At 41.2% G+C, this 19,116-nt stretch overlaps 1 protein-coding gene across 9 annotated transcripts in view; it reads right to left on the bottom strand.

The window, feature by feature from the left end:
- herc1 (HECT and RLD domain containing E3 ubiquitin protein ligase family member 1) overlaps positions 1 to 19,116 on the bottom strand; it is a 270,719-nt gene that overhangs the window by 81,975 nt on the left and 169,628 nt on the right. For all 9 annotated transcript variants that reach the window (XM_063070950.1, XM_063070953.1, XM_063070952.1 and 6 more), the window contains 4 exons: positions 18,021 to 18,181; positions 16,705 to 16,821; positions 14,011 to 14,239; positions 242 to 366 (listed from right to left, as the gene is read on the bottom strand). In XM_063070950.1, the coding sequence (XP_062927020.1) occupies positions 242 to 366; positions 14,011 to 14,239; positions 16,705 to 16,821; positions 18,021 to 18,181 (632 nt within the window). The remainder of the gene's footprint in view (positions 1 to 241; positions 367 to 14,010; positions 14,240 to 16,704; positions 16,822 to 18,020; positions 18,182 to 19,116) is intronic.

Raw genomic sequence — 19,116 nt, 5'->3', positions numbered from 1 at the left:
TTACATTATGAGTAATCCATTTGTGAAAATCACTGAAGAACTAAATTGTGTAAAAATAGATTAATTTATAATCAAATTTACAAAGAATGGAACAAGGTTAATGAATAATTACAGAATTACCTTGCCTTTATTTCACTAAATATACACAAAATGTTACAACTACAAAACAAAAATCATCTCTTCAGTTGGTTGAAGTCACAGATGCAGTTGTGAATCTTTTGTGTAGGAATGTTTGAATCACCTGCACGTGCTAACAGTGTACGAGCTGCCAGCTCAAACTTCTGCCTCCTAGTAACAGTTGAGCGGCTTCTGGAAGAAGGCACACTGGTGGACGATCCATTCTCTTCTTGATCCAATCCATCAGGGCTGTAAAAATAATCTTATTAAAATATGGAACATAAAAGGCTTTTGGTATACAAACAGCATTGACATCAATTGTTAAACCAACTATACTTTGTTAAGATAAATCAATTTAGTATACTTAAGGAATTCAGATGCCTTTAAAAAAATGATCCGAATTATTGAAAATATTTGCTATCTTACAAAACTGATATTAAATGCAGAGTTTATGAAAAGTTCATTGATCAACGCTTCATTGTTCTCTTTAATAACACACTAATTACTTTAAATCAGTGGTTCCCAAAGTCGGCAATATTGCCCCACCCCCCTGGGGGCAGTGGGAGTTTCTGAAGGGAGTGATAAAGATAAAGTGGGCAGTGGGGGGGGTTCCTCAACGGCAGGGGGAGGGGGGAAGCTGAGGAATTACAGGGTTCATTTAAAACTGACTTAATTATTATAAACATTTAATCCTCAGTGCCTCATAATTGATTACAATGATCACCAAATCAGTACATCGAATGTTAACCCACCATTCTCAGACTTTGCTAAAAGTGCACTATGGTTGTTGAAAGGCAAATGTGACACTTCTGTATTTGGCATATCAGAAGAAATCATGTTATTTCTGGCCTGGCCTGTGCATTATTGTTGTTCATTACTGTATTACAATGTTGGCTAGTATGATTCCCAGACTCTAATTCACAGGAAATGCATCGAAGTTTAAAATCTGCCCTTTTGAATGGTCTTGAGTGCATATCTCTGGCCTATGGCCCAACTGAGATATCACTGTCCCACTTTATGTACCTTCAGGCAGAGTCAGGTTCAGCCTGAGCTACGATGATGCCATAACTTTTCCCTTTATTGATCACAGTGTTGAGGTTGGACTTAAACAATAGGTCACTGAGCATGGCTGTTAATCCATAATGAAAATGGCAGAAGCAGACCAAACAAAAAAGAGCCGTAGACAGTATATTGTGGAGTAACTGGAATATAAATTTACACCAGCAACAAGCAACCAAAAGCAGCCAATGTGTCTGTTGTGTGAAAAAGGTTTTTCAAATGAGGCATTGAAACCATCCAGACTCTTAAGCATTTGAAGAGAATTCACTCTGATAAAGCAAACAAGAACTCGCCTTATTTTCAGCTGCTTTATGAAAACTTTCAGAAATGGCAAACACTTCAAAACATGTTTGCCAGTACTTCACAACAAAACAGCGATGGTTTGCGTGATTCATACAACATTCATTGCTCATTGCTAAATCTGGAAAGCCCCATACAATTAGAAAAGAACTGATTCTGCCAGCAGTAAGGCAAGTTCTGAGTGTGGTTTTGCATAAGTTACTAGAGCAAATAGTTAAAGCGATTCTGCTCGGCAAAAACTCTGTTCAAAGAGAAATAGATGAAGTGACTGAGAACATGGAAGGCACTTTGTGTGACATACTTAGGGTAACAGAATTTGCTCTGCAGTTGGATGAATCCTTGCTTTGGTTGTGTTTGCCTCATAAAAGAAGAAAGCCTGGTTCAAGAGTTGTTATTTGCAAGGCGACGAGAAACATACAAAGGTGAAGTCAATAGTTTGGGTTGTTGAGCAATTTTTCAAAGAGAAGGACATTCAGCTCACTAACACTTTAGCTTGTGCAACAGATAAAGCACCATCAATGACTGGACGCCATTGCGGGGATATTACTTTCTTGAAAACAGCTCTGGCCAACACGTTTACCACTCACTGTGAAATGCACAGACAACATCCTGTCACAAAAACCTAAGTGATCAGTTGCACAAATCATTAAGTACTGTTATCACAGCAGTAAACAAAATCAAGTCCCATGCTCTCAGTTCTTAACTATTTCGAGAGCTTTATATTGAGAATAATGAACAGTTTCAATGCTTGCTGTTGCAGACAGAAGTCACGTGGCTTGCAAAAGAAAACTGCCTAAGATGCTTTCATGTACTTTCTGAAACTGTGATAAAATTTTCTGAAGACTCAAATGCTTCATTTAATAATCAACTTAAAAATATTAGGTATGACATTGCTTATTTGTCAGAATTATTTGCAAAGTTTAATGAAATCCATCTTCAATTGCAAGGAAATGACATGAATTTTATCAAAGTCAAATCAGTTGTCTCTACACGTCTGTCCAAGTTAACTATTTAAGTGCAACATTGGTCATTGTGATCTCTTCCAATTTCCGAGCCTCTCTGAGTTGCAAGAGAAAGAATACCAAATGATGATCTTCAAGTATACTGTGCCCACTTGGGTGAGCTGTATAAAGACATGTCACGATCCAAATTCCAGATTGGATAATAAATCCATTCCTGAACACTTATAATGAGGAATTAACGGGAAGGCATGGAGGAAGAACTGATCTCGCAATAAAATGACTTTGAGCTGAGGCTGGGGTTCAAAAAACCAGAAAGACTTTTGGCTGCAGAGACACCTCTGAATGCCATCCTGCACCATGGACAAAGGTCAAGATGGTCTTTATTGCCTTTCCAACATCGCATTTAGTGAAGCACAGTTTCAGTGCAGTCACCCAACTTCTTTCAAAGCAACGAAACAGACTGCAAATTACTGAATGTGGTGATCTGAGAATCCTTCTGAGAAACATTCAGTCCGATATTGAGAAGCTGATATCACTGGACCAAACATATCCATCTCACTCAAAGGTGAAAAAGCAGTAAAGCAATAGACTACTAAGGTACACTCTAAAATTGTTGATGAAAATTATTTTTACTGTAGTTTTAAATGGATTTGAATAATGTTTGCAATTATTTGTTAATGCTTTGAATTCCCATTTTCTTCCACTGTGCATCGTAAATCAAAATTCTTTATAGATTTTATGTAATGGCTGGAAAGGAAGAGGGCAGCACTGGGGATAAGGTCTGGGAGCCAATGGGGTGGTAACCCAAAAAAAAAAAAGTTTGGGAGCCACTGCTTTAAATTATGAAACAGTACCTTGAAATAAATATGAATAATGCTGCAAAAATACTTAACACATGGGATGTGAAGAGAGCCTAGTTCTGTTGTGGACCCAGTTATACTGTGGGTCATGTACTCCAGTAGTGGAATATTGGAAAGCTGTAAGTTGTTTTAAGTTAGGATCAGAAAGTGAAATGTTTAGAAGCTTTAAGTAAGTCTGGGAAAGCTCGTTTTCTTTAGTTTTAGCAGGGATTTGTAGCAGCATATTTGTCAGCTTTGACAGATTATCTGATTGACAGCAATGTATTTGTCAGTTTTTTAAAGACGATTGCAAGCAGTTTATTTCGTTAGCCTGGGCAAGAGTTTATAACAGCTTATTTTATGACCTTCTCAGCCTGAGTAGAAAGTTGATAACAATTTGTTATTCAGTCAAGCATGAATTAAAAGATCTTGGGAAAGTATTGTCTTCAGCACCCAGGTTCACAGCTGCATAACTAAGAGACAAAAAAGAGAGGTCAACCAAGGAAGAATTACCGAAGTGTCAGACAGAATCCTGTTATAAAAATGGCATAAATATTTCAGTCAAAGTACATCTCTGCTCATCAGTGGAATATCACTCCAAATTCAAACAGAAGACAGAAGTTTCAGGTCAGGAAGGAGAGGTCAGGGAAATAGCAAAGGCACAAAACTACTAGTTGTTTGATCCTTACTGGTTCAGTAAAATATCTCTGGGTGAACTGCACTTCAGAAAGGATCCATTGATGAAGTATGGAATACCCTGTGTAAAGCAATATACAAATGCAAGTTTCCTCTACGCTTGGTAGTACTATACATGATTCTTAAGTGACCAGGGAGGGATTGCCAAAAAAGTGGTAAATATTCCTATGCTTCAAAACTCACAAGCAGTGCAGCAGCTTCTTCAGAGACCTGACTTCTACCCTGGTCTCTGCTGTATTATGAAACACTTCAATTAACAGCATGAATTTCCCCTGTTTGCTGCCATGTCCCAATACGCCACATTGTTGGTAGATTTATTGACTGCTGCACATTTCCCCAAATGTAGACAGGTGGCAGGACAATCAGAGCAGAGGTAAAGGGCATATGTAAAAGAATAGAGCATCAGGAAGGCTATGGAATAGGACACTCTATGAATCAACATAAAATTGGTGTGACGAATATCTTCCTCCTGCACTGCAGACAACACCCAACCTTATCCTAATAAATAAAACTTGTGTGCGGCAGAACACTATGGGAACAGTGACCATAATTCTGTAAGTTACAAGGTGCCTATAGGAAGGGAAAGGTTGGTCCTCAATTTAAGGTCCCAAGGCTGATTTCAATACTGTAAGAGAAGACGCAGCAAAATAGATTGAGAGAAGATGCATGCAGGTAAGGTGATAAAGTGCACGTCTTTTAAAATGACATTAGTAAGAATTTAGGGACAACATGTTCTGGTAAGCGTGCAAGGCAAGATTAGAAACTTTGCATTACAGAGTATTGAAGGATTGATCAAGTTAAAAGAAGTTCAATGTTCAAAGTTCAAAGGAAATTTTATTATCGAAGTACATACATGTCCCACCACAGACAACCCTGAGGTTCTTTCTCCTGTGGGAATATTCAACAAATCTATAGAATAGTAACTATAACAGAATCAATGAAAGACCATAAGACCATAAGACAAAGGAGCAGAAGTAGGCCATTCGGCCATCGAGTCTGCTCCGCCATTTTATCATGAGCTGATCCATTTTATCCTATTTAGTCCCACTGCCCCGCCTTCTCACCATAACCTTTGATGCCCTGGCTACTCAGATACCTATGAATCTCTGCCTTAAATACACCCAATGACTTGGCCTCCACTGCTGCCCGTGGCAACAAATTCCATAGATTCACCACCCTCTGACTAAAAAAATTTCTTCGCATTTCTGTTCTGAAAGGGCGCCCTTCAATCCTGAAGTCATGCCCTCTCGTACTAGACTCCCCCATCATGGGAAACAACTTTGCCACATCCACTCTGTCCATGCCTTTTAACATTCGAAATGTTTCTATGAGGTCTCCCCTCATTCTTCTAAACTCCAAGGAATACAGTCCAAGAGCGGACAAACGTTCCTCATATGTTAACCCTCTCATTCCCGGAATCATTCTAGTGAATCTTCTCTGTACCTTCTCCAACGTCAGCACATCCTTTCTTAAATAAGAAGACCAAAACTGCCCACAGTACTCCAAGTGAGGTCTCACCAGCACCTTATAGAGCCTCAACATCACATCCCTGCTCATATACGCTATTCCTCTAGAAATGAATGCCTCTGAAAGACCTCTGAACTAGGGCATTCAACCAGAGTGCAGAAGACAACAAACTGCGCAAGTGCAAATATAAATAAATAAATAGAATAAAAAAGGAGAACATGAGTTGAAGAGTCCTTGAAATGAGTCCATTGGTTGTGGGAACATTTCAATGAGAGGGCAAGTGAAGTTGAGTGAAGTTATTCCCTTTGGTTCAGGAGCCTGATAGCTGAGGGATAGTAACTGTTCCTGAACGTGGTGGTAAGAGTCCTGAGGCTCTTGTACCTACTTTCTGAAAGCAGCAGAACCTGGGTAGTAGGGGTCCTTGATGATGGATGCTACTTTCCTGTGACAGGATTTTCTGTAGATGTGCTCAATGGTAGGGAGGGCTTTACCCGTGATGGACTGGGCTGTATCCACTACGTTTTGTAGGATTTTTCCTTTCAAGTGCATTGGTGCTTGCATACCAGGCTGTGATGCAGCCGGTCAATATACACTCCACCACACATATATAGAAGTTTGGCAAAGTTTTAGATGTCATGCCAATTCTCCACAAACTCCTAAGGAAGCAGAGGCACTGCTGTGCTTTCTTTGTACCTGAAGTGTATAGTCAGTTCCTTGGTCTTGCTGACATGAGTGAAGAGTTTGTTGCTATGACGGCACTCAGCCAGAATCTCAATCTCCCTCCTATATACTGATTCATCATTATTTTGATTCAGCCCATAACAGTGATGTCATCAGCAAACTTGAATAAGACACTGGAGCTGCGCTAGGCACACAGTCATGAAAGGAAGCAGGTTACAGGCATGGGCAACTGGGATTGCGGGGCGGGGGGGGGAGTCTCTTGAATATAGAATATATGGGAGCGAATTTAAGAAATTAGGAGGGAAAACATGGCATTGAAATATTCTTGGTACATAACATTAAAGAGAATCCCAAGACATTCAGCAGATATGTCAGTAGCAAGAGGGTAGCCAGGGACCAAACGGGTGATCCAGGTGTGGAGCTAGGTAATGTGGACAAGGTTCTAAATGAATACTTCTTATCTGTATTCACCAAGCAGAAGTTGTTGTTCACGTAAGAGTATGTGGATAATCTGTACAAGGTCAGTATTTAAAAAAAAAAGAGGAAGTGAGATGTAATGGATGTCAAAGTTTATAAATTAAAAGAGCTTGATGAGATCCATCTCAGGTTCTTATGGGAAGCATGGGAGGAGATAGCTGAGGATCTGACATAGATTTTTGCATCTTTGTCAGCCAAAGGTGAGGTGCCAGGAGTTAGAAGTTAGCTACCAGCTGTAGTTACCCAATATTTTCCAAATACTCTCCTTTATTCAAGTACAGTTGCTGAAGAACAAGATTGAGGACCCAAGGGCAAGACTGCTGTATCAGAGGGAAATGAGGAATTGCTGCATTCTTTATTTCACGGAGACATGGCTCAATCTGGACATGCTGGATACATTGAAAGACCCAAAGACTTCTCAATACACAAAATGGACCAAACTGCTGATTTGGAGAAGGTGAAAGATGGGGGTTTGGGTTTCATGATAAACCCTTAATGGTGCTCAGACACCGCAGTCTTATCACAATCTTGTTCCCCTAACCTGGAACATCTAATGATTAAGTGGCCATCATTTTACTAACCAAGAGAGTTCTCCCTCGTGATTCTGACCCCAGTCTACATACTGATAAAGGCTGACGTTAAGCAGGCATTGGAGTACCGAATGCAACCATCAGCAAACAAGAAACAGCCTAACCCATTGCTTTTCAAATCATTGTCGGGGATTTCAATCAGCTTATGTGAAGAAATCTCAATTATCATCAACATAACACCTGCAGCACCAGGGGTCCCAAACACTTGAGCACTACGATACTACAATTAGGAATGGCTAGACAGCATTTCAGGAATTCTGATCACTTAGCTGTCCACATCCATACAGGCAGAGGCTAAAGAGCAAGGCTCTGGAGATAAGGGCAACAAAGAGATGGTCACGGGAGACAAAGGAGTGGCTACGGGATTGTTTTGAGTCGGTGGACTGAGCTGTTTTCAAGGACTCAGAGGATCAGAACGAATACACGACTGTTGTCACAGACATTATATAAACAGTTGTAGACGAGCGTGTCCCCACAAAATCATTCAGTCTTCCCCAACCAGAAGCCCTGGATAAACCATGGAAATGGGAACCTGCTGTATGCCACGCCAGTGGCATTCAGGTCCGACAACCAAGTAAAATACAAGAGGTTCCAGTACAATCTCCAGAGAGCCATCTCACATGCAAAGTGATAATTCCGGAACAAGGTTGAATCACTCAAGGATGCTCGACAGCTGTGGTCAGGTTTGAATGCTATCACCTCCTACAAAGGGAAATCAGGCAACGTAGGTGACAACAAGGCTTCACTCTCAGATGAGCTCAATGCCTTTTATGTTCGCTTTAATTGTCAACACGTGGAGGCACCTTCAAGAACTCCCTCAGCCCCTGATGATCCTGGGATTTCAGTTTTTTTTTTTTAAGCGTGTCGTACCAGACATTCAGCCATTCTTGTCTGGCATGTGGTGTCAGGATTAACCAGGTCATGTTATGAACGTTCTTGACTCGAAGCTTGTATTTTTTACGAGGCTAAGTGACTAGCTTGACACTCAACCCGGCACGGATGGAAGGCGTACTCGGGGGTGGCCCGACCTGGATTCAAACTCGGGAACCTTCACTCTGGAGTCCGGCGCTGATCTCACTGCGCCACCAGCCAGCCCGGATTTCAGTGTCTGAGGCTGACATGATAGGTGAATCCACGGAAAGCATCCAGCCAAGACGGGGTACTTGGTCAAGTACTTAAGACCTATGTTGATCAACTGGCTGGAGTGTTCACTGATATCTTTAACCTCTCACGTTGACCATTTGAGGTACCCACCTGCTTCAAGCAGGCTTGACTTATACTGCTGCCTCAGAATATGGTAACCCGCCTCAGCGACCATCAGCCAGTGGCACTTACATGCACCATGAGAGGTTGCTGATGAAACATCTCAACTCCCGACTGAGAAATGACTTGGACCCACTCTAACATGCCTATCGTCACACGAGGTGAACAGCAGATGTCATTTCAATGGCTCTTCACTCAACCCTGGAACACCTGCATAGCGAAGAAGCACACATCAGGTTGCTCTTCATTGACTACAACCTGGCACTCAATACTATAATCCCCTCAAAACTAATCTACAAGCTTCAAGAGATAGGCCTTAAAACCTATTTGTGCAACTGGATCCTTGATTTCCTCACTTGCAGACCCCAGTCAGTCCAGATTGACAACAACATCTCCTCCACGGTCACCATTAGCAAAGGTGTACTACAAGGCTGTGTGCTTAGCTCCTGCTCTGCTCGCTTTATACACAAGACTGTGAGGCTAAGTACAGCTCCAATGCCATATTTAAATTTGGTGATGACACCACTGTCATTGGCCAAATCAAAGGTGGTGATGAATCAGCATCTAGGAGGGAGATTGAAAATCTGGCTGAGTGGTGCCACAGCAACGACCTCTCACTCAATGTCACAAGATCAAGGAGGAAATCGGAGGTCTATGAGCTAGTCTCAGCGGGAGATCAGAGGTGGAGAGAGTCAGCCACTTTAAATTGCTTGGTGTTATCATTTTGGAGGACCAGTCCTGGGTCCAGCATGGAAGTGCTATTACAAAGAAAGCACAGCAGTGGCCCTACTTGCTTGGAAGTCTGCGAAGTTTTGGCATGTCATCTAAAACTGTGACACACATTTCTGCAAATGTGTGGTGGAGAGTATTTTGACTGGTTGGTTCACGGCCTGGTTTGGAAACAGCAATGGCCTTGAATGAAAAAGCCTACAAAAAAGAAAGTAATAGGCCAGTCTACAGCGGTAAAGCCTTCCCCACCACTGAGCACATTTAGACGGAGCGCTGTCGCAGGAAAGCAGCATCCGTCACCAAGGACCCCACCACCCAGGCCATGCTCTCTTCTCACTGCTGCCATCCAGAAGGTGGTACTGCCAAGTTCAGGAATGGTCCCCTCAACCATCAGGCCTCTGAACCAGAGAGGATAACTTCATTCGTCACATCACCAAACTGTTCCCACAACCACAACTCACTTTCAACAACTCTTCATCTCATATTCTCAATATTTATTGCTTTTTCTCTTTTTGTATTTGCACAGATATATATGCGCATTGAATTAGTGGATTTAATTTGCGTTTTTTGGCGTTGGTCAACAGAAGAAGACTCTTTCATGTCAAAGTGAAAACAGATAAACAGATCTCTATAAAGTCATCTAAATTAATACCAAATACTAAACACAAAATAACTGATTGTCTGTCTGTCTGTATCTTGTTTTACGGCGGTTGGCATCCAGCTTAATGGTGCATTACCACCACCCTCTGCTCCAGAATGTGCACTAGACATACATTCTAAATCCCTTCACCCAATCACACACACACACATATATATATATATATATATATATATATATATATATATATACAAACCTACACTTCACCCTCCCAACTTTGACCATCTTAGTATCCTATTCCTGTTTATTTGTCATATTCTATAAAAACCCCCGTACCCCTTAAAAACGCTAAAAATACCCGGACTTGTGCTCTCTCACCCATGCCCAGCAACCCTTTTAATGTGAATTCCGGCATCCCCAACTCCCTTAATTTATTTCTCATCATCTCTCTCTGTATCCCATACTTCCTGCAACTCAGAACTACATGTTCTACTGACTCCTCTTCCTGACATTCCTCACACAATCCTGTCTGGTGTTTCCCTATCATTTTCAATGTTTTGTTTAATGCACAGTGCCCCAAAATAACTGATTGCATGAGTATTCACCCCTTTAATATGACACATCAATCATCACTGGTGCAGCCAATTGGTTTTAGAAGTCACATAATTAGTTAAATGGAGATCACTTGTGTGTAGTCAAGGTGCTTCAACTGATTGCAGTAAAAATACACCTATATCTGGAAGATCTAACTGCTGGTGAGTCGCTATCCTGGTAAAAACTACACCAAGACAAAAGAACACTCCAAGCAACTCCATGAAAAGGTTATTAAAAAGCACAAGTCAGGAGATGGATACAAACAATTTCCAAATCACTGAGTATCTTTTGGAGTACGGTTAAATAAATCATCAAATGGAAAGAATATGGTATAGCTGTAAATCTGCCTACAGCATACCATCCTCAAAAACTGAGTGACCGTGCAAGAAAGGGACTGGTGAGGGAGGCCAAGAGACCTATGACAACTTTGGAGGAGTTACAAGCTTCATTGGCTGAGTTGGGAGAGACTGTGCATACAACAACTGTTGCCCGGGTGCTTCACCAGTCACAGCTTTACAGGAGACTGGCAAAGAGAAAGCCACTGTTGGGAAAAAAAAACCTCACATGAAATCTTGGCTAAGGTTTGCTAGAAGGCAGGTACAAAATTCTGAAGTCAGCTGGAAGAAGGTTCTATGGTCTGACAAAACCAAAATGGAGCTTTTTGGCGATCAGACTAAACACTATGTTTGGTGTAAGCCAAACACTGCACATCATCAAAAACACACCATCCCTACCACGAAGCATGTGGTGGCTGCATCATGCTGTGGGGATGCTTCACTGCCGCAGGGCTGGAAGGCTTGTGAAGGTAGAGGGTAAAATAAATGCAGCAAAATACAGGGAAAACTTGGAGAAAAACCTGATGCAGTCTGCAAGAGAACTGCAACTTGGGAGATGTGTTTTCCAGAAAGACAATGACCCCAAGCATAAAGCCAAAGCTATACAGGAATGGCTTAAAATCAACAAAACTGATGTCTTGGAGTGGCCAAGTCAGGGTCCAGACTTCAATTCAATTGAGAATTGGGGCTGGCCTTGAAAAAGGCTGTTCACTCATGATCCCCATGCAATCTGACAGAGCTTGAGCAGTTTTGTAAAGAATAAGGAAAAATTGCAGTGTCCAGATGTACAAAGCTGATAGAGACCTTATCCACACAGACAATGTTGTAATTGGGCCAAAGAGGCATCTACTAAATGCTGATTTGAATGGGGACAGTATGCAATCAATTACTGTCTTTAATAATTGTAATAAATTTTGACCAATTTGTAGAAATTTGTTTTCACTTTGACATTAAAGAGTCCTTTTGTTAATCAGTGTCAAAAAAGCCAAATTAAATCTATTGTGATTCAACGGTGTAAAACAACAAAACATGAAAACTTCCAGGGTGGGGGGGGGGGGAATAAATACTTTTTATAGGGTGTGTACGCACGTGTGCGCACTTTGATAATTAATTTACTTTGAACTTTGAAGTAGAGCAGCAGGAATAAATTAGGTAACTACAGCTGGTGAGATTCACATCACAATGAAAGGAAAATTATAATTCTACAGATTAGGATTTACGTACATTTGGAATGGCAAGGTCTGATTAAAACTAGTTAGTAAGGTTTCATGCAGGAGAAATCCTGCTCACTAATTTAACTGAGATTTTTCGAGAGGTAACCAAAAAGACTGATGAAGACAAGGCAATGGATGTATCTACAGGGACTTTGACTGGGATTTGACATGGTCTCAAATAGGAGGCTGATTCAGAGGGTTAAAGTACAAGGCTAATTGAATCCAAAATTGTCTTGAAGATAGGAAGCAAAGGTTATAGTGGAAAGATGCTTTTCTGATTTGAAGTCCAAGTCCAGTGGGTGAACCACAGTGACTGGTGCTGGGAGCCTTGTTGCTTATGATATACATCATATTTCAAAGACCTGGATGTAGGGCCAAGCATTAGCAGATGGAATTTATCCTGACAAGTGCAAGGTGCTACCTTTTCAGAAGGCATGTACAATAAACAATAGGTTGCTAAGGAAAATGAATAAACCGAGCGATCTTAGGGTTCACATCCATTGTTCTCTGATAGTGATAACACAAATAAATAAGGTGGTAAAAGATGTACATGGCATGCATGACTTGACAGGTTTGGACTTGAACCTGGAAGAAGTGTGGCCCCTGAGCTGCAATACATTTCTCAAATTTATACCAGGGAAGTTTAATGTTGTTCAGATCTGATGATGCCCCAGACCTTTAGGACAAATAGAAGTAAAGATAAACTAAATGTTTAGTGGCAACAAAAGTTCTTGGGATAAAACAGTGGATAGTGTTCTTACATCTTGGTCTTAATATTATATTAAACTCTTTTACACAATAAGGATTGCTGAGCTTCTAATACGTCTGGTGCCAGTGGTACCACACTCAACACAGAGCAGTGGGCATCTTCCCACAGCTCCAATGGAGGGAAAGGGCTTGGAGGAGGGAAGAACATGGAGAGTTACAGGCTGAAAGCTGGCAGCTGGGTCTGCCAGAGAGTATGCTGCGATCGGAATGGGCCAGTTGGGCGGAAGGACCTGCTTCCATGCTGTATTACTCTGTGACAAAATATAAAAGTCAAGGTCTTAAGTTGCAACTTTGCAAAGCACTGGTGAGACCACACATGAAGTATTCTGTATAGGTCTGGTTGCCACACTACAAGGAAGAGGTTGTACTGGAGAGAGCACAAAGTAGATTCACCAGGACACTGCTCAAATTGAGGAGCTTTGGGGAGATATTGGATTGACTGGGTTTGTTTCCTTTGGAACAAAGGAAGCTCGGTAGTGACCTGATAGAGATATACAAAGTTAGAGGATGGAGTTCTGAAGGGGATTTGAGGGGGATTTTGTTTTTCTTTATTTACAGAGAATGGCTGTTATCTGGAACTTTCTGTTAGAGAAGGTGGAGGAATCGTATACAATCACTACACTTAAGAGGCATTGAGGCAAGTTCTTAAATTGGCGAGGCATTAAAAGCCACAGACCCTTGTGAGCAAATGAATGATTGTAGATGAGCAAAAAGATCAGTATGGATGCAGCGAATAGACGGGTTGGCTCTGTTTCACTGCTGTATAACTATGATATAACATGAGCTACGAGATCCATCCTGTGTAAATTACTAATACCAAAGAAATCCAGATAACAATACAAATAAAACAAGAGATTATTCAAAGAGAGGACAAACAGCTTTTGGAAAGGCCTCTCTGACCAACACATCTCCTGACAGGTAGCCATCCTGTACTCCTTCGAGCCTTCAAAATTTGGTTGAGTGGATTTGAAGTGGTTTGGTATTCTATGTGAAACTTAACATCCTTAACACCAAATCCATTAATTTTGGGCAGTTAAAGTGTAATATAGGCTTTCAGATTCTCTCAATGTACCTCCAGTGAAGAGTAAGGCTAAACTACAATGGATACACAAGGCACTGCGATGCTGTAACTGGGAGCAGCAAACAAACTGTGGGAGGAACTTAGTGGTCAGGTGGTCTTTATGCAGGAACTTAACCTAAAACCTTGTCAAGTCCTTTCCCTCATCATTAGATGCCACTCATTTCACTGTGTTCCCCCAGTTTAAATTGCAATATCTTTAAATGAAGCAGTTAATTGTGAATAATAAAGTCATCAACTTACCCCTCACTAAAGCCTTCTTCCACTTCAGTAGCATCAGCAGCAGGTATTTCAGGTGACTGCAGGTAGCTCTGGTCTCTAGACTTATCAGCACTGCCTGCAGCGGTAGCCCCACAGCACGAATCCGAAGGTACCGTTGACTGTAGTTCATCATCCTCTTCTGTACCTGGGTGCTCTATCATCCACATGGCCAACACTGTGATGTTTTGGGCATCTGCTTCTCCTCTGGCACCTTATAAAGTTATGTGAATACAAAAACACTTTTTGAGTAAATTTACAACATTGGTAACCTTTTCCCATTAGAACAAAACAAACAGATAAGGTGGACAATCTTGCTGTTCTACCACCCCCCATCTTCCATCTTTGTTATTTTTCAGTGAGAGACAACAAAAAAAGTCATAAACTGGAGTGATATTCACAGTAGAATGTGCATCAGACATTAAAGGCAAGTTGCGCAGCAACCCCTTACCACAATAATCCTATGCATAACACAACCTTGCACTGAATGTGAAGTCATCCATCATGGCTTGGTGTTGCAAATGAAGATTTAGGAAGGGGGCTGTCCACGTCTGCTGCAAGCTCTCTGGTGGCTAACGAGGCCAATACGGGACAGACAGGCCCGGCCACAGTGGCTGCAAAGAAAATTCTGTTCTGGGTTTGGTGCTGCTGTGTCACGATTCTTCCTCCTTCTCCTTTTATCCTCAATGCCAGCCCTGCATGCGTTCTCGAAGGAGGAGACAGACTGATGAATGGTATGTTGCCAGACCTCGTGATTGGAGGCCAGGTTAGACCACTGGTGATGGTCAATGTGACAGGCACCAAGGGATCTCTTCAGAGAGTCCTTGTACCTCCTCTTCGGTGCCCCTCTGTCACAGTGGCCAGTGGAGAGTTTGCCATATAGCACAATCTTGGGCAGGCAATGATCCTCCATCCTGGAGACGTGCCCTGCCCAGCACAGCTGCGTCTTCAATGACATGGCCTCAATGCTGGTGACCTCTGCCTGTTCGAAGACTTCAATGTTGGTGACGAAGTCACTCCAGTGGATGCTGAGGATGGTGCGGTGGCAGCGCTGGTGGAAACGCTCAAGGAGTCGTAGGTGGTGATGGTAGGTGATCCACGACTCGGAGCCGTACAGGAGGGTGGTCAGTACAATGGCTCTGTACACGCTGATCTTTGTGCCTTTCTTCAAATGCTTGTTGTTCCAGACTCTTTAGTAACGTTTGAAATTTACTACTTTCATTCATACGGAGGACTGTTAGAGAAGTTAACATCTGAATGGTTTCAACAGCAATAAAGCACACTGAAATTGCACATCTTTTCTAACACAATTCATATAAGAAACCAGTTCAAATTTTTAACTCACCTCATATCTGCAATTATTATACCAAAACAATTCAGCAAATTACTCTTCAAACATAGAGATTTTGCTTTGACAAAAAATAGGTTAACTTCCAGATACAATGCTAAAGTATTCAATTAAAATCCAATGTAAATTCTTTTTTAAAAAAGTGGCAGCCAAATGGAATCCATAGGCTGGCAGCCAAATTGAAAAGATTTTTATTTTTCTCAGGCATTGATTTGTTGCCCATCACTGCTTCCCCTTGAGGTGGTGGTAAACATTTACAGTTTTTCTGATTCTAGTGCTACTGGAGAAGAGTTGTCAGGTTTTTAGACCAAGTTCAAGTGAAGGAGAAGTAATATTTCAAGGTCAGGATGGTGGTGTTCTTGTGTATCCAAAGCCTTTCTTACTGGTACTCTTCACATCTTTAGGAGATGCTTTCAGTGTAGTGGAATTAATGTTAAGGATATGTACTGAGTATTAATCTAGTGGGCCACTTTGCTCTGGATGGCGGCAAACATCCTGTGTACTAGTGGGGCTATACTCCTGCAACCATGTGGAGTATTCCAACACAGATACTTTTGGGTGTCAGGAAGTGAGTTACTTACTACAGGACACCCAGTCTCTGATCTGCTCTTGTATTTATGTTGTTGGTAATGTCTGTTTGGAGATAGTCACTGCTAGCATTTGTCTGGCATAAATGCTAGTTGTAATTTTCAGCCCATACCCTAATGACATCTAGGTCTTGCTGAATGCAAGCATGAACTGTTCCATTTGTTGAGAGCTGCGCGTGGAGCTGAATCAGACGGGATCTCTAGTAGTGATATACTGGACTGGGATTGATCAACAACCACATCCATTTCCTTTGATACTAACCACAGGCTTGTTTACCATCCATTCATTTTGAATGGGCTCTTTGATCCCATGATTAGTCATATGTGCCTTGGTATCTCACCTCACCTCTCCTCTGGAAGTCAACTCTTTGTAGCAAAGGCTGTGATAAGATATGAGTAACGTGACCCTGGTGAAATCCAAACTAGGCATCACCGAGGAGCCCACTGAAAAGCGAGCAACTCTTAATAGCACTTGTGATGACACCTTCCATTACTTTGCTGGTGATTGAGAGTAGACTGACAACACTAATGAGTTGATCACAATGACCGTGATAAATTAAATGAGCTGAGGTAAAGCAAACAAATAATAAGAGGTTTCAGTGTTTGGGAAATGGCCTGTTTCATTTGAGGATTAGATTGATTTCTAATAAACCGTTTTGCAATATTTTTCCATTAAGAGTGTGGTCTATCATAACGGAGGAAATCAGCCAGAAATTAGCTCAATACCTGTAAGAGCAGATTTACCTGTGGCTTCCATGGCTTTTGTAATCTGTCTGAGGGAAAAACCCATTTCCAAAAGAGGCACAGCAATGGGCGGTGGCGGTGGCGAAGTTGAAAGTCTGCTACTAGGATCAGATGAAGCTAATGAAATAAGTAATACTTAATTAGCTGGTGACACTTTACATTTGTACTATGAACTTTTATAATAGCTTGCGAGGTCTGAGGAATGTTAATCGTTTTAATGCATTTTGTTTCTACATCACAACTCCTGATATTTGAAACCAGATCTTTAGATGCCATCATAAAGAAGACTTCTAGATGGTCCTTTTTTTAATGAATTTCTTTGGGCTTCTTTGTTTCCTGGCTGCTTGTTAGGAGACAAATCTCAAGGTTATATAATGTATGCATACTTTAATAATGTACATTAATAGATACAAGGTACTGCATACCTGTCAAAGTATGATTTTACTCATTTTTCCCTCTCATGTTTTGGTAAGTGAAAACAATTTGGTCAATTTTGTTTTAAGAATGACCAGCTTCCAGAAATGGCTTACTAAAGGTCACTAAACTGCAGTTAACAGTGACATAAATCAATATAGGGGCACCACTGAGTGTCCTGTCTGCCTGCATCATTGTGTGCAATGGCATCAGACCTCAAGATCCTATCAAGGGTAGTAAAAACAAACAAACCAGGGTCTCCCTCCCCCCTTATTTACTGGAAGTGTTGCACATGAAGGGCCCAGATCACTGTTGAGGATCCCCACCACACATCCCACGACCTCTCTGACACACTGCCATCAGAAAGGAGGTACAGAAACATCAGGACTAGGACTGCCATTCTAGGTAATAGCTTCTTTCCTCAGGCTGTGAGACTAATGAATACCCTGCTACTACCAAAGTCTCATCCGAGCTGTTTAACATACTGTTTAACTGTGCGGCCCACTATATGTATTTTGAATAATATTTTTATTAACTTATTTGTGGTAATATTTTGTTTTATGTGCTGTGTTGTGTGTGAGATGTATGTTTTGTGGGTTTGGAGGAACACTGTTTTGTTTGGTTGTTTATATTTACAGTACATACAATATTGTACAAATGTACAATAAACTTGAACTTAAGAATTGAGTGAATGGCAATGAATCAGTCAATTCTTTACACTTACTAAAAAAAAAATCCATTAATTGATTGACTAGCATTTTTTTTTTGCTGTACTATTTTCTACTTTAAAAGATGTCCTGCCAATAAAAAAATTATGGGTGAAAATTTGGGAATTAACAGCTGAAGTAAGGAAACCAGCTAAGCTCAGCCCTACTCAAGTAGCATACTTATTCATTCAGTACCTGTTCGGTTCGTTGGTCGGGTGGGCTGCGAGTCAGGTGAAGTGAGGCTTTGCCGTCTACCCACCTCTTCTGTAGGCGAGGTTGGCAAGGAAGACACAGGTGGAGTTTGTGCCCGTCGAGTGGGCAATAATGTGGTAGTTGGGTAACTGGAGAACATTTGTCTGGCAGAGGCAACATAACATGGATTATTCTTCCACAAAAACATGTCGGAGAAGCAATGTCTTTAGTGAAACTATCCTAGGTATTTCTGTCTTTTACTGGTGTAACATTTTCACTGTCCCACCTCTATCTTTAGAACAACATCAAATCCTGCCACAGACTTTCAGAACTTGCCTATGTCAATGACTTAAAACTTTAAAATTGTGTTAACAAAGTAACGTTCTGAAGCAATAACTGCATTTATAGTAAAGAACTGCCAATGTATTAACCTTTTGAACTTTTTGTTGTTTTCACAAACTGAACAGTTTCAACATGTCAAATCATTTTTCCTCACATAGTTGGCTAGTCCACAAGGTTGAGGCATGATTGATCTAAGGTGTGTTGACAAATCTGATCTAAAGTAAACTCGGTGATAAGAGTAGAAGTAGGGATTTTGATTAGAGAGTTTTCAGACTACACAGAATCTGGTGGAGTTATTGATAAGAAAGAAGGTTGTTAAGCTTATGGCAGGAAATAAATCAGCTGGAAAGTTGGCAGAATGGCAACAGATGGAATTTAATCCAAATAAGTGTTCATAATACACTTTGGGAAGTCAAATTCTAGCAAAACGTATAGAACAAGTGGCAGAGACCTTTGAAGCATTGATGTAAAGATGGACCTGGACATTCAGGCACACATGTGGAATAGGATAGCGGAGAAGGCATTTGAGATGTTTGCCTCGAGTACTAGAGTTGGGGCATCATGTTTCAGCCACATAAAGCACTGGTCTGACGGCATTTGGAATATGGTGTACTGTTCTGGATGTGGCAGTAATAGAGACGGCACAGAAGAGGTTTACCAGGATGCTGCCTGAAATGGAGGGCGCTAGTTGCAAGCAGAGATTGGATAGGCTGGATTTACACTCACCGAAATATAGGAAGCTGAGGGATGACCTTAA

Source organism: Mobula hypostoma, chromosome 18 (assembly GCF_963921235.1).
Source record: "Mobula hypostoma chromosome 18, sMobHyp1.1, whole genome shotgun sequence".
Lineage (NCBI taxonomy): Eukaryota > Metazoa > Chordata > Chondrichthyes > Myliobatiformes > Myliobatidae > Mobula > Mobula hypostoma.
Note: the sequence above shows the minus strand (reverse complement) of the source record. Positions and strands in the feature narration are given on the sequence as shown.